At 44.8% G+C, this 17777-nt stretch overlaps 2 protein-coding genes across 2 annotated transcripts in view; both read left to right on the plus strand.

Moving 5' to 3' along the window:
* Window positions 1-17777, plus strand: part of GNA12 (G protein subunit alpha 12) — a 119483-nt gene that overhangs the window by 48959 nt on the left and 52747 nt on the right. The window contains exon 2 of the mRNA XM_036824940.1: window positions 1318-1533. Coding sequence (XP_036680835.1) covers window positions 1318-1533 — 216 coding nt within the window. The remainder of the gene's footprint in view (window positions 1-1317; window positions 1534-17777) is intronic.
* On the plus strand, window positions 13539-15071 carry LOC118880852 (lupus La protein homolog). The gene has a single exon (XM_036824939.1). The coding sequence runs from the start codon at window positions 13545-13547 to the stop codon at window positions 14763-14765; it is 1221 nt and encodes a 406-aa protein (XP_036680834.1). The 5' UTR covers window positions 13539-13544; the 3' UTR covers window positions 14766-15071.

The raw sequence follows: 17777 nt of genomic DNA on the forward strand, positions 1-17777 counted from the left end.
AAGGACTGGCCATGGTCACCAGTGGCAGATGGGCAAGGACCCCGAGGAGGGAGCTCACAGGAACATCTCTAACCAGGCAGTGTGGCTCCCTGGGTCTGGAGGGGAGACTGTAGCTAGTTTCTGGTCACCATTACCACTCACCTTGGTGGTTCAAGGCAGGTGCTACAGCAGAGGCAGGCAGCACGGACTCGTCTCCTTTGCCCTGGTTTGGGGTAAACCATCGAGCTGCACAGTGTCAATGGGGGATTGTATGTTATGTGACTTATACTCCAACAAGGCTGTTCTTTGTTTTAAAAAAAGTAACTGCCAGCTGGGCAGTGATGTCCTGCCGTTCTCTGTGCTAGGGGACAGGGTACTGCTGTCCATCGTTCCAGGTCCCCCAGACCACTCGGAGCCAGCCAAGACCTTTCCAGGTTGGGAGGGCCCCTTCTGCTCTGGCTCATCCAGTACTGACGCTGCCAGGGAGTACTGAGGGGGTCCCGTCAGAAGAGCTCAGAAACTTCCTTAAATGCTGTGTTGCTAACTTTGAAGCACTAACCTGAGAAAGATGGGCTAGACCTACTTCCTTTCTGCCCAGGGAGGCAGTTTTCACCACGACAGTGTTTTCCACAATTTGGCCACTTTCCCTAATACTATTTTAGTTTAGGCTGTTTCTCTGTCCCCTTGACCCTGTCAGTGAGGTAAGGAAAAGGCAGAAAATCCTAACTTTATTTTTAACAGTGGGGAAATAAGCAAATCAATGAAAAACAGTTTCTCATCATCACAAATCTAGAACGTGATCCCCCAGCTCCTGTTTCCAGTGGGCGGGCCGCTTGCCTTGTGTCCATTTCGGTCTCCTCCCGCCTCGTGACTGCCTGTGTGTTTGCGTTCCCACTCCTTTTAAGTGGGATGAGCAGTGTATCCTCTGGTGTGGAGGAGCTGCCAGATTTCAGTGACGACGGCAGCTGTAGTACTACCGCTGTAGTTGTCTTAAAACACTGTCCCTTTCACTGACGTGGTTCACGCTTCGTTTTCAAATGTCACTTTGCTGGGTTTGTTGCTGCTTCTTCCCCATTCAATTTTCTGCCTTCCGGGACCTTTTCAAATGAGTGACAGCAAAGGGCAGGCCTGTGATGTGATCTGTGTGTCCGTCTGTCTTAATAGTTACATTCCTGGGAGCAAGACACTCATGCCAGGACAAAACAAACCAAGAGACAAATCCTGGCTGCAGCTTGTGAGTTTCCTGCTGTATGACGATTAATGCCCACATCGAGGTTCTCTGTTGTGATTTAGCCTTTGCAGCACAATGAAATCCTTTTGATTTCTTTTCTTTCCTAGGGCTCAAGGGTTCTGGTTGATGCACGAGACAAGCTTGGTATTCCTTGGCAGTATTCTGAAAATGAGAAGCACGGGATGTTCCTCATGGCCTTTGAGAACAAAGCAGGGCTGCCCGTGGAGCCTGCCACCTTTCAGCTGTATGTACCTGCTCTGAGCGCACTCTGGAGGGATTCTGGCATCAGGGAAGCTTTCAGCCGGAGGAGCGAGTTTCAGCTGGTGAGTGAGCCCTCTGTCTGGACTACACGACTGTGTTCTTGACCTGTGGTAGAATTTCCTTTAAAAACTGTAAAAGTACAGGCAAGGTGTAAGTTGCTCTAAACCCTGATATTTAAGAACGGAAACACATAACAGAGGCTAATTAAGCCATCTAAATGGTTTGAGAGGAACAAAATTAATTCATTCAGGCTAGATAAATGTTTCTGTTCAAGGAATATGAAGGATTCTTAAAATAGTCAAGATTGGTGTAACTCAAGGAGCTCACATTTTCTAGATCTTGTTCATAGCAGGAAATTAATGCGTCCTTAAGAGAACTTTCCAGCTGTGAAGTATGGGTCCTGCCTGGCAAATCATGAATGTTTTCAGATCTATGCCTGGGAAGCTAATCTGAACCCTTCTAAGTTGTTCCCTGAGGATTCTTTCCTTTTATTTTAAGGTCTGAAAGTTTCACAAAGCCTAATCATCTTTGTCACTTAGCTTCATTTAGGATGAGTCTTTAAACAGAAAATTTGGGGTGTTTAGCCTGTTTGCATTCTGGTTTTTTCCTGAGTATCCTTCAACATTAACTGTATATGAAGGTGAGTATCATATTTCTCCTATAACTAGAATAGATGTGCCCGGCTGATATAAATGCACCCCCTGGAGTGTCCAGAAATCGCACTGACCTTCACATCCCTTTGCCCTTGAGAAACAGGTTCCCAAGTTTTAAGTCACCGGTCCCTTGCCTTTCATTATGATGTTGCCATACTATGTATTTATTTTTTAAAAAGAGTCTTGAGTTTTCCCTATTTTCAAACTTTACATAAATGGTTTCATCCTGTATGTATTCTTCCGTGACTTGCATTTTTCACCCAGTATTTTGAAATTTATTCATGCGGTGCATGTGGCTGTGGTCCTTTCATGTTCGCCGCTGTCTGCTATCCTATTGTGTGGGCGTACTCGTATGCATCCGTTCTCTCGTGCATATACTTTCGAATCGTTTTCCGTGTTTTGCTATTACAAACAAATCTGCTGCGCTCTCTCCCGTGGGCCCCCAGATGCACGTGTTCAGGGGTCTCCAGGACATATACCAAGGAGGGGAATTGGCCAGTTGTAGGGCATATATGCCTCCAAATAGACACGATATGTCAAGTTATTTTCCAGAGTGATTATACCAGTTGTGCCTCTGCCGGCAGCGCAGAGCTCCTGTTGCTCTCATCCTGGCCAGTCTTTCGTGTTATCAGACTTCAAAAATTTTTAAGAATCTCCTTTTAGCCGAAGGAGCCAAGGTACACTATATTTTTCTAGTATCTCCTTAGGGTTTAATTGACGTTTCCTAGACGTATTGGCTGTATGTGTTTCCTCTTCTGGGAAATGCCTAGTCCTGTCATTTGCCAGTTTTTTACTAATGAGTTACGTGTAGTTTTCTCATTTATTTCCGGGGTTCTGCACAGTCTGCCTGATAATCCTCAGTTCAGCTTCCATGAGCTCTTCACCTGATCTCCCCTGATGCTCACAGCTTACACAGTCGTAGCACGCTCGTCAAAAGCGGGAAACTGACGTTGGTACGGTACTGTTAATTAACCCGTAGACCTCATTCAGGTTTAACCGCTTTTCCTCTAAAAGCCCTTCTTACAAGGCAGGATCGGGCTCGGGACCCCACCCTGCATTTCGTCCTTGTTTCTCCTGAGTCTGCTGTCAGTGACAGCCCCTCGGTCTCTCCTGGGTTTTCATGACTGTGACACGTTGAAAGAGCACCGGTCAGTCATTTTGTAGAATGTCCCTATTTGGGTTTGTCTGGTGTTTTCTCATCATTAGAATGAGATGATGCGTTTTTTGGCAAGAAAGCCACTGAAGTGATGTGTCTGCCCAGAGCATCCTGTCAGGGGTACATGCTCTCGATACATCCAGTTCCTGGCGATGTGAGCCTTGGTTACTTGGTTAGCAGGGTATTTGCCAGGTTTCTCCACTATAAAGTTTCTACTGTTCTCTGTAACATAAATATTTGGGGGAGATACTTTGCAACTATGCAAATATCCTGTTTCTCTTCAAGCTTTTGCCCACTAATTTTACTGTCCATCGGTGGATCTGAAGGATGACATTTTTATAACTGTTTCATTTTCACATTCATTCTCAAGTTAAGTTTAAAAATTAAAGTGAAAGAGTCAGATGAACTAGAAGACAGATTTGCCATAAAAAGGAAATTTTAATCTTCTAAAGGGCAGGAATATCAGAAACAGCGAGGGAATACACAATATCTAAGTGTGAAATTGGGGTTTAAGTCTTCCCTTCCCCCTCTGCCCCAATAAACTCACATGGTCTGGGGAAGAAGATTCTAGTCTCTTCAGAGCTTGGATGGAAGTTGCTGTTATCAATTGAGAATTTACCAAAGAAGGAAATGTAAACATCCTGAGCTGAATATTTGCAAGTAGTGTTTAACAGCGTGGTGGGGTGGTTTTGTCAGACTTTTATGTTCACCGTCCTCGATTGGGTGCAGTGTTTTGGAGCAGGAAGGGCCCTCCTGGCTGGTACATGGAGCCCTTGTCTCGCTACAGATGGGGAAATAAACCCAAAAGGTCGTGACTTCCCAAGGCCCTATCTTTTTTTTTTTTTTTAACCGTGGCATGCAGGAATCTTTGTTCCCTGACCAGGCATTGAACCCGTGCCCCCTACAGTGGAATGGCAGAGTCTTAACCACTGGGCCACCAGAGAAGTCCCCAGGGCCCTGTCTTCTCAGCAGTCACTATGAGGAACTCGGGCCTAAAAGGCCCGTCTGCTTATTTCTTTCTATAGTCACTTACTAGTTAAGCATTTATGGGGCACCTACTGTGTGCGAGGCACTGTGCAGTATGCTGGGGACATGGCAGGGAATAAGACCAAAAATGAGCCTGTCTCCAGAGAGCCTTTGCTCTGGACCTGAACCTGGCGAGTGATTGGGGGAGGTTGGCTCCAGGTGGGTCCGTCATCCCATCGTTTTGATCTTATGCTTCAAACAGCCCGACTTTGTGAGGGTGTGGTTACCTGACAAGTGTTCTCATGTTGTGTGCTTTTGAACTGCGATGACCGAAAGCAAATATGAAGCTGCTGATTTTGTTTATTGGAGGGTAAGTATGTGAGTGTCTGTTATTCTGATGTTTCGTACTTTTCTATTTTTTTATTTAAAAAAATTATAGAGCATCTTATTAACTCGATGGACAGTAGGCCCTTAATAGTCTTTATGTCAAGATAGACAGTTGCAACCTAAGTATCTTAACACGGTGTGGTCAGTTTTCTCTTCGGATCCTTTGCTTAGTGTCAGAAACCTTTCCAGGGTGATGTTTCAGCAACTAGTTTTGTTACCTTCCTTCCCTCCCCAGGTGACAGAACTCTTAGAGCCTTTGACGGTCTCTCAGTGGAGACCCAGCCGCCGTGAGACCTGCTGTCAGCCAGGTGTTAGACGCTGCCTGTTTCCTCTGCTCCCTTGGTTTTCCTTGCCATTCCAGGCAGAGGCAGAAACAAAAAGGGGAAGAAGAAAGGCAGTGTCTGGTGACTGCCTTGTGAGGGCCTTTCCTCCTCAGAGGGGACTCTCCCTGTCCCGAAAAGGAGAAACCTTGCCCTTCTCACAAGTCACCTGTTCCTGCGTAGTCACTGATGTCAACTGCCATTTAGACACAGGATTCGATAGCACTTCTCTGGCTTCATAAAAAAGAAAGGAAGATAACCTTGCTATGTTAGACCTAATCTTTTAAAACACATTTGAGGAAGACGTAGCAGAACACTAAAAGGGAAGTTTTTGTCATAAGTCACATAAATATGGTCTACTTACATGCCCTTTCTCCAGTAAGAGAATTTCGAACTTTTAAACACATCTGGCAAATTATCATTAACTAATATGCTTATGATACAGCACATGGGTAGTATTTCCATGATCTGCTTTTGGTTACGTACACCTTTTAATGTGGGGTCTAGTTCTGGAACGGTGCAGCAGGCGGGCCAGTGGTCTTCTGTGTGTATGTAACTCCTGCACTGATAGTGACTGAGAATTCGTACGTCGTGGTCCTCCTTGCCGGGCGGTGTGGTGGGCACTCTTTCAGGGAGCCTTTCAGTGTGCCGGCCACTCTGCCGAGGTCAAGTGCAGTTTCCTCAAAGAGCTGGTAAGACAGATATCCAAGCAAACAATTGCAATAAAGTGTGCTAAGAAATATAACTGAGGAATATCCAGCTACATTAGGCATAAAGGAAGAAGGTAGGCGGTCCCACCTGGCAGGAGGAGTGGGGAGATTTTTTGGAGGAGATCTTCTCAAGGTGAGGTAGGAACGAACCGGGGCCACGGTTGGGAGGGAGGTGGCAGGGGAGCCTCGCCAGGGAGCTGCAGAGCTCTGCGCCGCCCGAGCAGCGCTGCTGCCCCAGGAGAGGCCGTCCCGGCCGGTCGGCAGGCTTTGGTGTGCAGGGAACAGCTCTCCCACTCCAACTGCCTGAACGATAAGGGACTCGGTTGGCTAAGTGCGGGGCTGGGGGTGAGGCGGGAGCTTTACGTGTGGTTTGCGCTGCTTCTCCGCGCTTTTCGTGCCTCTGCCCCTCCTCTGTGCCAGGTCAGTTCTGGCCTGGCTGCCCCTGAGCAAGGCCTCGGCAGTGCCCGCCGCCTCCCGGAGCACAGGGGTCCTGTGCAGGGAGACGCTGTCCAGGGCTTCTGAGGCCTGGGTGAGTCTCCACCCCTCACCCTCCTGCCGCGGGCACGTGGTCTGCAGGCAGCACAGCGGGGGTGGGGGGTTGACCACGCGGGCCACGCCGAGCAGCTGGGAGTCACCTGTAAGCAGAGGGGCCAGTGAGGTGTGTAAAGAGAGAGGAGCGGACCCGATTGCCAGTGCTTCCAGAAACCACTGTCGGTAGCACGTACGATGGGCTGAAGGGGGCAGACTGGAGGCGAAGGCCGTGGGGGGCTCCTGTAGAAGTCCGGTTAAGGGACTGTGAACTTGAACCTGGGCAGGAGGGTTCTTAGCCTTAGCCTTAGGCCTTAGTCTTGGGATTTACCGCTCCCGGTTCTTTGCACAACTCTTTGCTTGTTCTCTAGTTAATCATCCTCTTCATCATCGTCGTGCCCTCCAAACATGCCGTGTGAGCAGGGAAAATCAGTAGGTACAGAGCTGCTGGGATAAATGGAACCAGTTTTTGCTTTTCACAACTGTACTCTTGAAATTGCAGCCCAGCAGCTGCATTTAACAACTTAACTGTTCCTGTGGGTTCAGTGTGTCTTTTCTTAGAGGATTGGACAGTTACGGGGGAGTTTGGTACCTCTGCTCGAGTCCTCACCTAACTTCCTCTTGTCCGATTATGAGCCTGGCATTTGCTTGTTCAGAAGTTTGGGGGACTTTCCGCAGATGAATGTTCAGCACACGTGGAGAGTACAGTTTGTTCTCTCCTCGGATGCTTTTTGCTTCACACTTGGATATTAAAAAAAGTTCACTGTATTGTGAATCGTCTTTTACTTCCTTCTAGTTCCTATTTCGAAGTGGCAGGGCCTTGTGCTTTCTTGAAAATGTCTTCATCCTCTTGGCTTTGGAAGATGGAGCTGGAGACTCAGTTCAGAGGAGGGCGTTTACGTTGATGGCACAGTGTTTCTTGATTTCTGGAAGTCAAGTGATTCTGCTAATTACAGAGGTTTCTTTTTCCTGTAGTGTTTAGAAGAATTGAGTCTTTGTAACATTACCAGAGATGGCTGAATTGCTAGAAAAGGCTCACTCTAAGGCTGAATTTTAGATGTAGAGGAGAGACCCATCACGGTTGTGTGTGTGTATGCCGCTGCGTTAGAACCAATTGGGTGTGAGGTTTTAAGAGGCAAATTACCCTGCGGCGAAGTGAGTAACGTGCTGACTATAAGAAGAATCGCCGGAATTACCCGCCTAGTTCCGAACATAAAATCCACGTGTTGTGCTCGATTTTTGTGATGTCTGGGGCTTCGGAATTACTCCGGGTTTATTGCCTCAGCTCACAGAGGCAAGGTCCACACTGTCAGCACGGCCTGTGGTCTTTGCCCACCCCTCACCCGATGGATGTGCTTTTTAAGGGCTGGAGAACCATGGTTTACAAGTTCTCAGGCTTGGAATGCTTCTTTGGTGAAGCTCTGGGATAAAGTAGTGCCCAGAATTCTCCTTTGCATTCCTGAAACAAACAGCAGCTTGTGCTGTGTGGTGGTTACATCTTTTTAGAAAAAAAAAAGAATGAGCCAATCACTTTCCAGAAAGGCCTGACACCACAGGTTAATGTTCCTTTGGAAACTTGCCTGTGCTTTTGCTAGTATTATTTTAATTGGGTTTCAAAATTCTTTCCCTGAGCTTGCTTAGTAAGGAAGCTTTTGAGGCGCTAGAGGGCGGGGCTAAATGGAAGAGGAAGTGATTTGCAGCCACAGTAACTTTTTGTAACTTTCTTCGAGGCCACATGAAACAAAGTGACATATAGTGACAGGCAGTTTGGGGCGTTTTCTGTGCCCAGTCCCCTGTCCTTCTAGGAAAGGAATCTACTCTGTAATGGCTTGGTGGTTACTTTCAGCCACTTGGGGAACAGTGTCATGGTAGCTGGTTGACTAAGAATAAGTCCTGAAGTAGCAGCATGTTTGGCGGGTGACAGGTGACACCCGTGGGCTACTTGGGGGTAGCAGTGCTGTGAGAGTCTAGAGGTCTCTCTGCCAGTCTTGAGTGTTTCCCAGGCCCACCCCTTGTTCGTTGTAATCCTTTTGCTTCTTCCTCTTTTCTCTGCTATTAAGATATCCTGTCTCTTGATTTTTTTAAATATCGTAATCCACGGTTTAGATCAGAGGGAGACAAGGGAACCCCCAGAAAGTGTGATAGGGACGGTGCCTTCAGCCCCAGGTTTTCCTGTGGTACAGTCTGGAACATTTCAAAGAGACTTTCTACTTCGAAACGCCAGTGGTCCCCTGCTGTTTGTGGCAGGTGGCAAGATTCCTGGGTGTCTGTACTTTTTCCATGAAGCTGGGTTTCATGTGATGGGAAACCCCAAACAGCAGTGACTCTTCCTTTTCCCTGTCACATGAGAGAAGGGGTAGCCGGGTGGGTCTCTGTCCAGACCCTTCCCCGTGTCCTACTCCGTGGCCCCTGTCCTCAGACTTGGCCACCAGCCTGCGTCCCAGCCAGACAGGAGGGGGCGGAGGGGGCGGAAGGAGAGTCCACCCTCTGCCTTTCAGGGCGGCTTCATGCAGGTGCCGTCCAGGACGCCCGCCTCGCCCTCGCCCCCGCCGGCTGCAACTTGGTCCTGCAGCCTCTGCCAGAGCCCTTTTTGGACCTTTTTGCCTCTGAGATGATGGGGGAGGGGGGCGGTGATGGGGGGCTGCTGGTGCTTAGTGTGGACCCCAGGGAAGGCGGGGTCGGGCGTGCTATTCTCGCAGCGTTACATTTGGGCTAACTGCGAAATCTCGCAGCTGTGCTTACCATCTTGTGTGTCTTTTTTAGCTTCATGGAATTCATTCATTCAGCAAATATTCGTGGAGCAGCCGCCCCGTGTCAGGCTGGGAAATAGTAGTGAACAAACAAACAAAAAAATCCCGGCCCATGTGGAGCTGACTTTCCGACAAGAGGAGACAGACAGTAAATAAATTAGTAATAGACGTGTGTGTGCACGCGCACGTGCATTATGTGTATTAGTGTGTGCACGCATGCACGAGCATACATGTTGTGTGATTAGAGAAAAGTGAAGCGGGGAACTGGGTAGAGAGTGTGGAGAGGAGCCTCGATGGAGAAACAGGGTGGTCACAGGGAGTTTCCGTAGCGATTCTTGGGCCTCCCCACCTTTTGTTTTCCCTTCCATCGTGGTGGCCGAGCTGGGAATGTGGCCACAGGGCCAGGCTGCATGTCCTGCTCTCCCTGGTTGGGTGCAGCCGTGGAACCAAGGTCTGAGACTGGCCCTCAAAATGACCGGACAGTCCGTCCCGGCCTCTCTCCTCCTTCCCGCTAGCCGTCCAGCGTCGAGAACATGGGCAGTGGGCAGGCAGCACAAACCTAAGAGGAAGCAACACACACCATGTGGCCGAGGCACCCCAGCCCACGTTTGTAGAAGCCTCCGTGTTTTGGCTCGTTGCCCTAACTGATGGAGCTCCCCTGAGTGGCGTTTGAGAACTCTCTGAAGGAGACGGGAAGGCAAGCCCTGGGGGAAGAGGGAAGTGTGTTCTAGCCCAGAAGAGTAACAAGTGCAAAGGCCCTGGGGTGGGGGCAAGTGTTGTGTCCCAGAGCAAGCAGATGGGGGTGGGGGGGGTCTGCAGAGCAGAGGGGCTTATGGAGGCCTTGTGAGGGGCCGCTGGAAGGACTTGGGCTTTGGGCAGAGGAGTGATACGGTTTGATTTACGTTTTACTCGGATCACTTTGGCAGCTGAATGGATAAAAGAAACAGGGAGGCCCTTTGGAGGCTTTTGCCATAATCTAGGTGGCAGGTGACGACGGCTGAACTGAGTGTGATGGTGCCGGGGGCGATGAGGAGTGGTTGGGTCTGAGTATCTGAGACCCGGAGAGGATTGCGTAGGTCATCTAGTGTCGCTGCCCGTCCAGCTTAGGGATTCTCTCGGCATCAGGCCTGACGGTCGATACTGAGCCCGGTATTTTATCTTTCAAATTTCGGACGCTGGTGGAGAGTCCATTTCTCTTCTTTGTGGTGGCTCCCAGGCTGCTCCACGCATCTGGAGCAGCCCCAGGGCGCAAAGCACGTGCCGCCACACCCGCGCCCATCCGAACGTGTCTGCACCTTATTCTCGAGGTCCGTGCTCTCCGCCAGGACACACATTTCAGACTGTATGACCCAGTCTCTCTGCGAAGATCAATTGGCCTTCATTTCCTCACATCTTACCATTAGGAATGCCAAGAGGAAAGATCTTGAGCTGAGGAAGGCCAAGTGAAAGCAGCTTAGAGACCCCACACCTCCGCCAGGTGGCGTCAGTCCCCATGTGTGCGGGGTGGCGGCGAGGTGCGTTCTGAAGTCTCCAGGTAGTATTTGGTTAGGGTTTAGTTAGTGAAAACTGAAGCCAGCAAATGGTACCAGTTTACACTCCTACCAGCTGTACCTTCTTGAATGGTGTATAAGAGCATTTTCCTCCAATCCCTCAGTCATACTAGTTTTATTCTTATATTTTTACCAGCCTGATAAGTGAAAATTCCCATGATTTTTAGTTCTTTTCATGTGTTTATTAGCCATTTATATTTATTCTTTTGTGCGTTGCTGTTGATACCCTTTGCTTCTTTTTTCCTGTTGGGAATAAGCACCACTAGGTGCTCATTTTTTCTAACACATTTTGTTTTTAACTTTTTATTTTGAAATAATTATAGATTCACGGGAAGTCTAAAAGATAGTACAAAGAGGTTCCCTCACATCCTTCACCCAATTTCCCCTAATGGTCAAGTTACATCTAACGTGAGTACAGTCTGATATGAAAACCATGAACCGGACATCGGTACCCTGTGCATGTGTGGTTCTCCGTCATGTTATCACATGGGATTGGTGTAACCACCACTTTGAGCAAGATAAGAACTGCCCTGTCCCCACAGAGATGGCCCTCCCGCTGACCCGTTATAGTCACCCTGCCCTTCTCCCTCCCGCATCCCTCACCCCGGCAACCACTTATTTGTTCTCCATCTCTAACATTCTGTCATTTGGGGAATATTGTGCAAATGGAATCAGATAGAATGTGACCTTTTGAGACTGACGTTTGTCACTCATAATGCCATTGAGATAGATACACCCAGGTTGTTGCAGTATCAATAGAATATCTTTTCTGAGCCATATTCCATGGTGTGGAGTTGCCACAGTTTTTTATCTAATTATAGTCAGATACACAGACATACACACATATATATACACATACAGCTAGATATACACATACATACATATATTTGAAGAATGCATCATTTTTTTCTGACGTCAGAAATGTCAGAAGTTAGTGAATAATTTCTAGAGAAAATGGAATTATCGGCAATTACTTTCTTAGTTTGGGTTTGATACGGTGTATGTGCGTGTGAGTTTTTAACCTTTCAAACTAAATTAACTTTGCTAGTGTGGTCCATAGGGGAGAAGCTCAGTCTTCCTAAAACTTACTGTTAAGGTCGGAGGGACTTGAGAAACCCTCTAAGCAAATCCTGTTTGATACTGAGACAATTTGCGGCCTGGGAGTTGAAGAAATGTGCCTGAAGTGGCAAAGCTGATGAGCGGCCCAGCCACGATTGGGGCCCAGGGACCTTGACTAGCCCTTGCTGGAGGCATGTTTGGCCTTGGACCCAGCTCTGCAGAGGGCGGCACTCTTAGTTTGCCTCTGGAGTGGCTCTTGCCTGAGGACGCAGAAGCAGGAAGCGGAGGTATTTGCTCTTCTTGGATCATGTGCTGGTGAGAAACTTATGTGTTCCTGCTTGTGGTGCTGGCCTTTCTCCTCCATTTCATTAATCACAAAGAGTATTATATACTTAATAGACCTCAAAAAAGCTATTCCTTAAAAAAAAAAAAATGAAATGTTATGCATTTTAACATAGATCTTTGTGAAAAATGTTGCTGTAAACCTTTACCTCTGGAGGGTTTGTAAGCCAGTGACATAATGGCCCAGGGTGGAAATGTGATATATAGTAGAATCAATAATGGAATATGTTGCATGATAACAAGGCCAGAAACCCCAAAGAAAAAGAATAATGGATTTGACTAAGTAAACATTTTTAACTGTTGTATGGGAAAAGTCAGCATAAAGAAAGGTAAAAGATGACAAATTAGAAAAAAAATCCGCAACATAAAACAAAGGTGTTTTCTGTATGTTAAGAGAGGGTATAAAACAGCTGCAGCCTGCAGGAGAGAGTTCTTGTAAGTGTATAAAAGAAGACTGAGTGAAAGAAGAAGTAGGATTACCAGCCTTGCTACTAACTATGGAAATGCAAATTAAAGCAGTAATGAGATAATCTTTGTTGGTTAGATTGATGGTGATTAATAATGTCCTGGGCTGATTGGGGTCATAGGAAATAGGTCCTGCATACACATAGGTGGCAGGAGTATAATGTGGTTCAGTTTCTCAGTTTGTGTCAAAACATAAAGTGCTATATCCTCTGGAGGTAGTTCAACTTCCAAGGAATTTATCCTAAAGCCATAATTATAAGATTTCCGGCTTCTAATTACAGTGGAATAGTTATCTAGAGACTTCTGCTGAAAATAATTTAAAATGCTAGATAAAATGTTAAAAATAACTTTATGAAAGCAGCTAAGCGCTGACAAGTTTATAAAGTATGACCAAGCCAAACCCTAAGAGAGAGTTGAACCTCGAGAGATAAGCGGACCCCTAGCAGTGTTTTTTTCCTGAGAGAGCTGGTGATCTAAATCATGAACCTGAGCTATGATGTTCGACAGACTTTTCAGGGACTCAAAAATAGGTAGAAACTTAAGATCATCAAAGTTGAGGAATTGGTAGGAGACTCTTCCATAATAAGCTGGGACCTCAGAGGGTGAGGATGAACCAAAAGTAAACCCACAAAAGGGGGAGAGAAGAGAGCTTTGCTTGGCTGCTGAGCCAGGGCAGGGAGGAGGGAAGAGGCAAAGAAAACCCACCTGTAGCCTGGCTCCTCAGGGGACTTGCCACCCAGAGTTACAAGAGCAGTCCAAGAACCCCAGTGCTCTGAATTTAGGTTAAAGTGACACCAAACAGGTAGTGTGCCCAAGTAGCAAATGGAAACCGTCTCTGGAAAAGACACTCGAGTCCTAAACCTTGGAGATTCGCCACAAATGATGTTTTTGAGGACAGAGGGCATCACAGAGATAGCCAGAGTCACAAGGAGACAGGGCACAATGCCTAGAATCAGAGGAAAGAACAGACAGCAGAAATGGACCCACAGTCTTCAGGTATTAGACTTATCAGACACAGATTTTAAAACAACTATACTTTATAGCCATGTAAAGTTGTACATATAAAGTATGTGCATAAACAACTATTCTTTCTACGTATATAACTTTATATGTATATAAAGAAATAAAAGTTAGAAAATATCTTCAGGGAGCAACTCCAGGTGGCTAAAAAGAAGAAGATAGCCAGAATGGCAGAAAATGGTGATAATGAAAAAATGGCTGCTCTGGAGGCCAAAATCTGTCATCAAATCGAGTATTATTTTGGTGACTTCAATTTGCCACGCGACAAATTTTTAAAGGAACAGATCAAACTGGATGAAGGCTGGGTACCCTTGGAGATAATGATAAAATTTAATAGGTTAAACAGTCTAACAACAGACTTTAATGTAATAGTAGAAGCATTGAGCAAATCAAAGGCGGAACTCATGGAAATAAGTGAAGATAAAACTAAAATTAGAAGATCTCCAAGCGAACCCCTCCCTGAAGTGACTGATGAGTATAAAAATGATGTAAAAAACAGATCTGTTTATATTAAAGGCTTCCCAATTGATGCAACCCTTGATGACATAAAAGAATGGTTGGAAGATAAAGGTCAGGTACTAAATATTCAGATGAGAAGAACATTGCACAAAGCATTTAAGGGATCAATATTTGCTGTATTTGATACCATTGAATCTGCTAAGAAGTTTGTCGAGACCCCTGGCCAGAAGTACAAAGACACAGACCTGCTAATACTTTTCAAGGAAGATTACTTTGCAAAAAAAAATGAAGAAAGAAAGCAAAATAAAATCGAAGCTAAATTACGAGCTAAACAAGAGCAAGAAGAAAAACAAAAGTTAGCAGAAAATGCTGAAATGAAATCTCTAGAAGAAAAGATTGGCTGCTTGCTGAAATTCTCAGGGGACTTAGATGATCAGACGTGTAGAGAAGATTTGCATATCCTTTTCTCAAATCATGGTGAAATAAAATGGATAGACTTTGTCAGAGGAGCCAAAGAGGGAATAATTCTGTTTAAAGAAAAAGCTAAGGAAGCACTAGATAAAGCAAAAGACGCAAATAATGGTAACCTACAATTAAGGAACAAAGAGGTCACCTGGGAAGTACTAGAAGGAGATGTGGAAAAAGAAGCATTGAAAAAAATAATAGAAGATCAACAAGAATCCCTAAACAAATGGAAGTCAAACGGTCGCAGATTTAAAGGAAAAGGAAAGGGAAATAAAGCTACCCAGATTGGGTCTGCTAAAGGAAAAGTACAGTTTCAGGGCAAGAAAACTAAATTTGATAGTGATGATGAACATGATGAAAATGGTGCATCTAGACCAGTAAAAAGAGCAAGAGAAGAAACAGACAAAGAAGAAGAACCTGCATCAAAACAACAGAAAACAGAAAATGGTGCTGGAGACCAGTAATTTAGTAAACATTTTTTATTCATTTTAATTAGATTTTAAGCTGCTTTTGTCTTTGGAGGCTTTTAAAAAGAAAACCGAATTAGGTCCACTTCAATGTCCACCTGTAAGAAAGGAAAATTTTGTTGTTGTTTAACTTGTCTTTTTTTGTTGTTGTTATTGTTATCAAAATGAGTATTTTTTTATGTATAATTCTGTTTGTGTTCTTTCAGATTATTCAAATATCAAAAGAAACATTCTTCCACTAAATTGCCTTTGTAATATGAGAATGTATTAGTACAAAGTAATAAAATGTATACTGCATAAAAAGAAAAAAAAAAAGAAAAAAAAAAGAAAATATCTTCAGGAAAAACTGGAAACTTACTAAAAGTGCTGTAACATATTTTGAAAAAACAAACCAGAACTTCTAGAATTGAAAAATACAAAAACCAAAAGTAAAAACTTGGTAGTTTGTACCCCATAAAAGAGAGTATTAATAAAGTAGAAGAAATATTGGAAGAAAGTATCAAGAATGTAGAACAGAGAGACAAAAACAGGGAAAAGATAACAGATAGGTTGAGAGGTATCGAGGATGAAGTGAGAAGGTCTAGTGTACATTTAAGCAGGACTTACAGAAGGAGGACCAGGGCAGGGGCAGTACTGGAACAGGTAACGGCTGACAGAGTGTATCAAATCACAGGGTCAAGAGTCCCAGTGAATCCCAAGCAAGATTAGTTAATTAAAAAGGCTATAACTAGATAAATCATAACGAAACTGCAGAAAACCAAAGACAGAGGAAAATCTTAAAAGTAGCTACCGAAAAAGGTAGAGATGAACTTTCAGTGAGTGACGGTATGACAGCTTTCTTCCCCAAAGCTGCAACAGAAGCCAGAAAGAGTAAACGATACTTTGAGGTGTGGTGCCTGTGAGAGAATGTAACTCCTAATCTAGAATTCTGTAAAATTGAGGGCACAAAAGGGACATCTTCAGACAAAGTTGATCATCGGCAAATCCTCCCTAAAGGAATCATAGGGGCTACACTGGAAGCAAGAAGAAAGGGATTCCAGGTGGAGGGTTTGAAACATAAGAAAGAATGGAGACTAATTTGCCTGGTATTTTTTCTTTTGTTGGTCATGCTTTTGGTGTCAGATCCAAGATCAGGAAGGTTTACCCCTGTGTTTCCTCCTTATATTTAGGTTGTTCGACTACATTGTGGTTGTCTATCAATTCTGGGTGAATGTTTGTATATGGAGTGAGGTAGGGGTCCAGTCTCCTTGTCTTGCACATGGACATCCGCTGTTCCAGCACCAGTTGTCGAACATCTGTTCTTTCCCCATCAAGCGGTCTTGGCACCCTGGACGAAAATCAATTGGTCATACATGTCTGGGTTCATTTCTGGATTCTCAGTTCTATTCCATTGGTCTATGTATCTGTCCTTATGCCAGTAACACACTATTTTGATTACTGTAGTTTTGTAGTAAGTTTTGAAATCCGGAAGTGTGAGTCCTTCAGCTTTGTTTTATTTTTCTCATTGTGGTTTTGGTTTGCATTCCCGTGAGGATGAATGATGTCACACCACTTTGGAAGAAGAATAAAGTGGGAGAGACTTGCTCTTCATGGAGGTCAGCAAACTACTGCCTGAAGGCGAACTTTCTTTTGGCTTATTTTTGTTTGAACCCCTAGTTTAAAAAAAAATTTTTTTTTTACATTTGAAGAAGAAGAATATGCAGTAAAGATGACTGTATGTGGTCCCCATAACCTAAAACATTTACCATCTGGATCTTTACAGAAAAAGTTTGCTATCCCCTTCTCTAATAGATACTGAGATTTATTTTTTAAAACAATTTAATAACCAATATAGTGGAGGTATTGGAACAGAATAAGGTAAGCAAATTGGTGGAACCACATAGAGAACAGTGAAAATGGATCCCTATACACACAGCCAATTTCAAATGGCTTAGAGACCTAAATATGAAAAGCGAAACTATGTATCTTTTAGGAGGTGATATAGAAGCATCTTCATGATCTTGGGGGTGGGGAAGAGTCGAAGTCATTAAAACTGCAAATGCAGAAGGAAAAGATTAATACTTTGACTACCATCAAATTAAGAACTTCTGTTCATCCAGAGAACATGTTCACCATCTATAACCTGCAAAGGAAACGTGTCCAGAATGTTTAAAGAACCTCCATAAACCTGCAAGAAATAGGCAATTCAATAGAAAAATGGATTCAAGGCTTGAAAGGCATTTCTGAGAAGAGGAAATAATATTATACGCTCACCAGATTTCAGAAACTAAGACATTTGACAGTTCCAGGAATTGGCAAGGATGTGGAGTAACAGGAACTCTCATATTGAATACATCCTGGTGCTGGGGCGGGTGGGGGGGGTGGTATAGATTGGGGCCCTCAATTTAGAAAACAGATTGGTATTTTTCACTAAAGCGTAAGATATGTATTCCTTGTGGCTGAATAGTCCCACTCCTAGGAACACATAAAGGCAGGTATGCAAATGTTCATAGCAGCATTATTCATAATTGGAAACAATCCAAGTGTCCCTCAAGAGTAAGATGGTAAATACACTGTGTTTTATTCCTGAGTACTGCAGAGAACGTGGGCAAAGGACAGCTCCCCTCAACAGACGTGTGGCATTGAACTAAAGAAGGCAGACACGGAAGAATACCCATTGCGCGTGTGCACTTTCATTCCATGAAACGTACATACACACAGCATGATTACCTTAAAAATGCAGCCACAGTGCTGAGGAACACGTGCTTATGGGACAAAACTACAAGGGAGAAATGACAGGTTAAGAAACAGTATCACCAGCATCAGCACAGGAGTCAGAGAGCATATCACGAGGGCATTTCTGGGGTGCTGGTAATGGTCCGCTCCTGACCCTGGTGGGTGGGTTGCTGTTTTATCAGTTCGATTGTGCATTTTTCTTTTATGCACTTTTCTTATATGATGCCATAATTTATAATAATAATGATAAGAATTTGAAAGGGAAAATATAATTAGATGATATGCAGAAATTAT

This window comes from Balaenoptera musculus, chromosome 15, assembly GCF_009873245.2.
Source record: "Balaenoptera musculus isolate JJ_BM4_2016_0621 chromosome 15, mBalMus1.pri.v3, whole genome shotgun sequence".
NCBI classification, from domain to species: domain Eukaryota; kingdom Metazoa; phylum Chordata; class Mammalia; order Artiodactyla; family Balaenopteridae; genus Balaenoptera; species Balaenoptera musculus.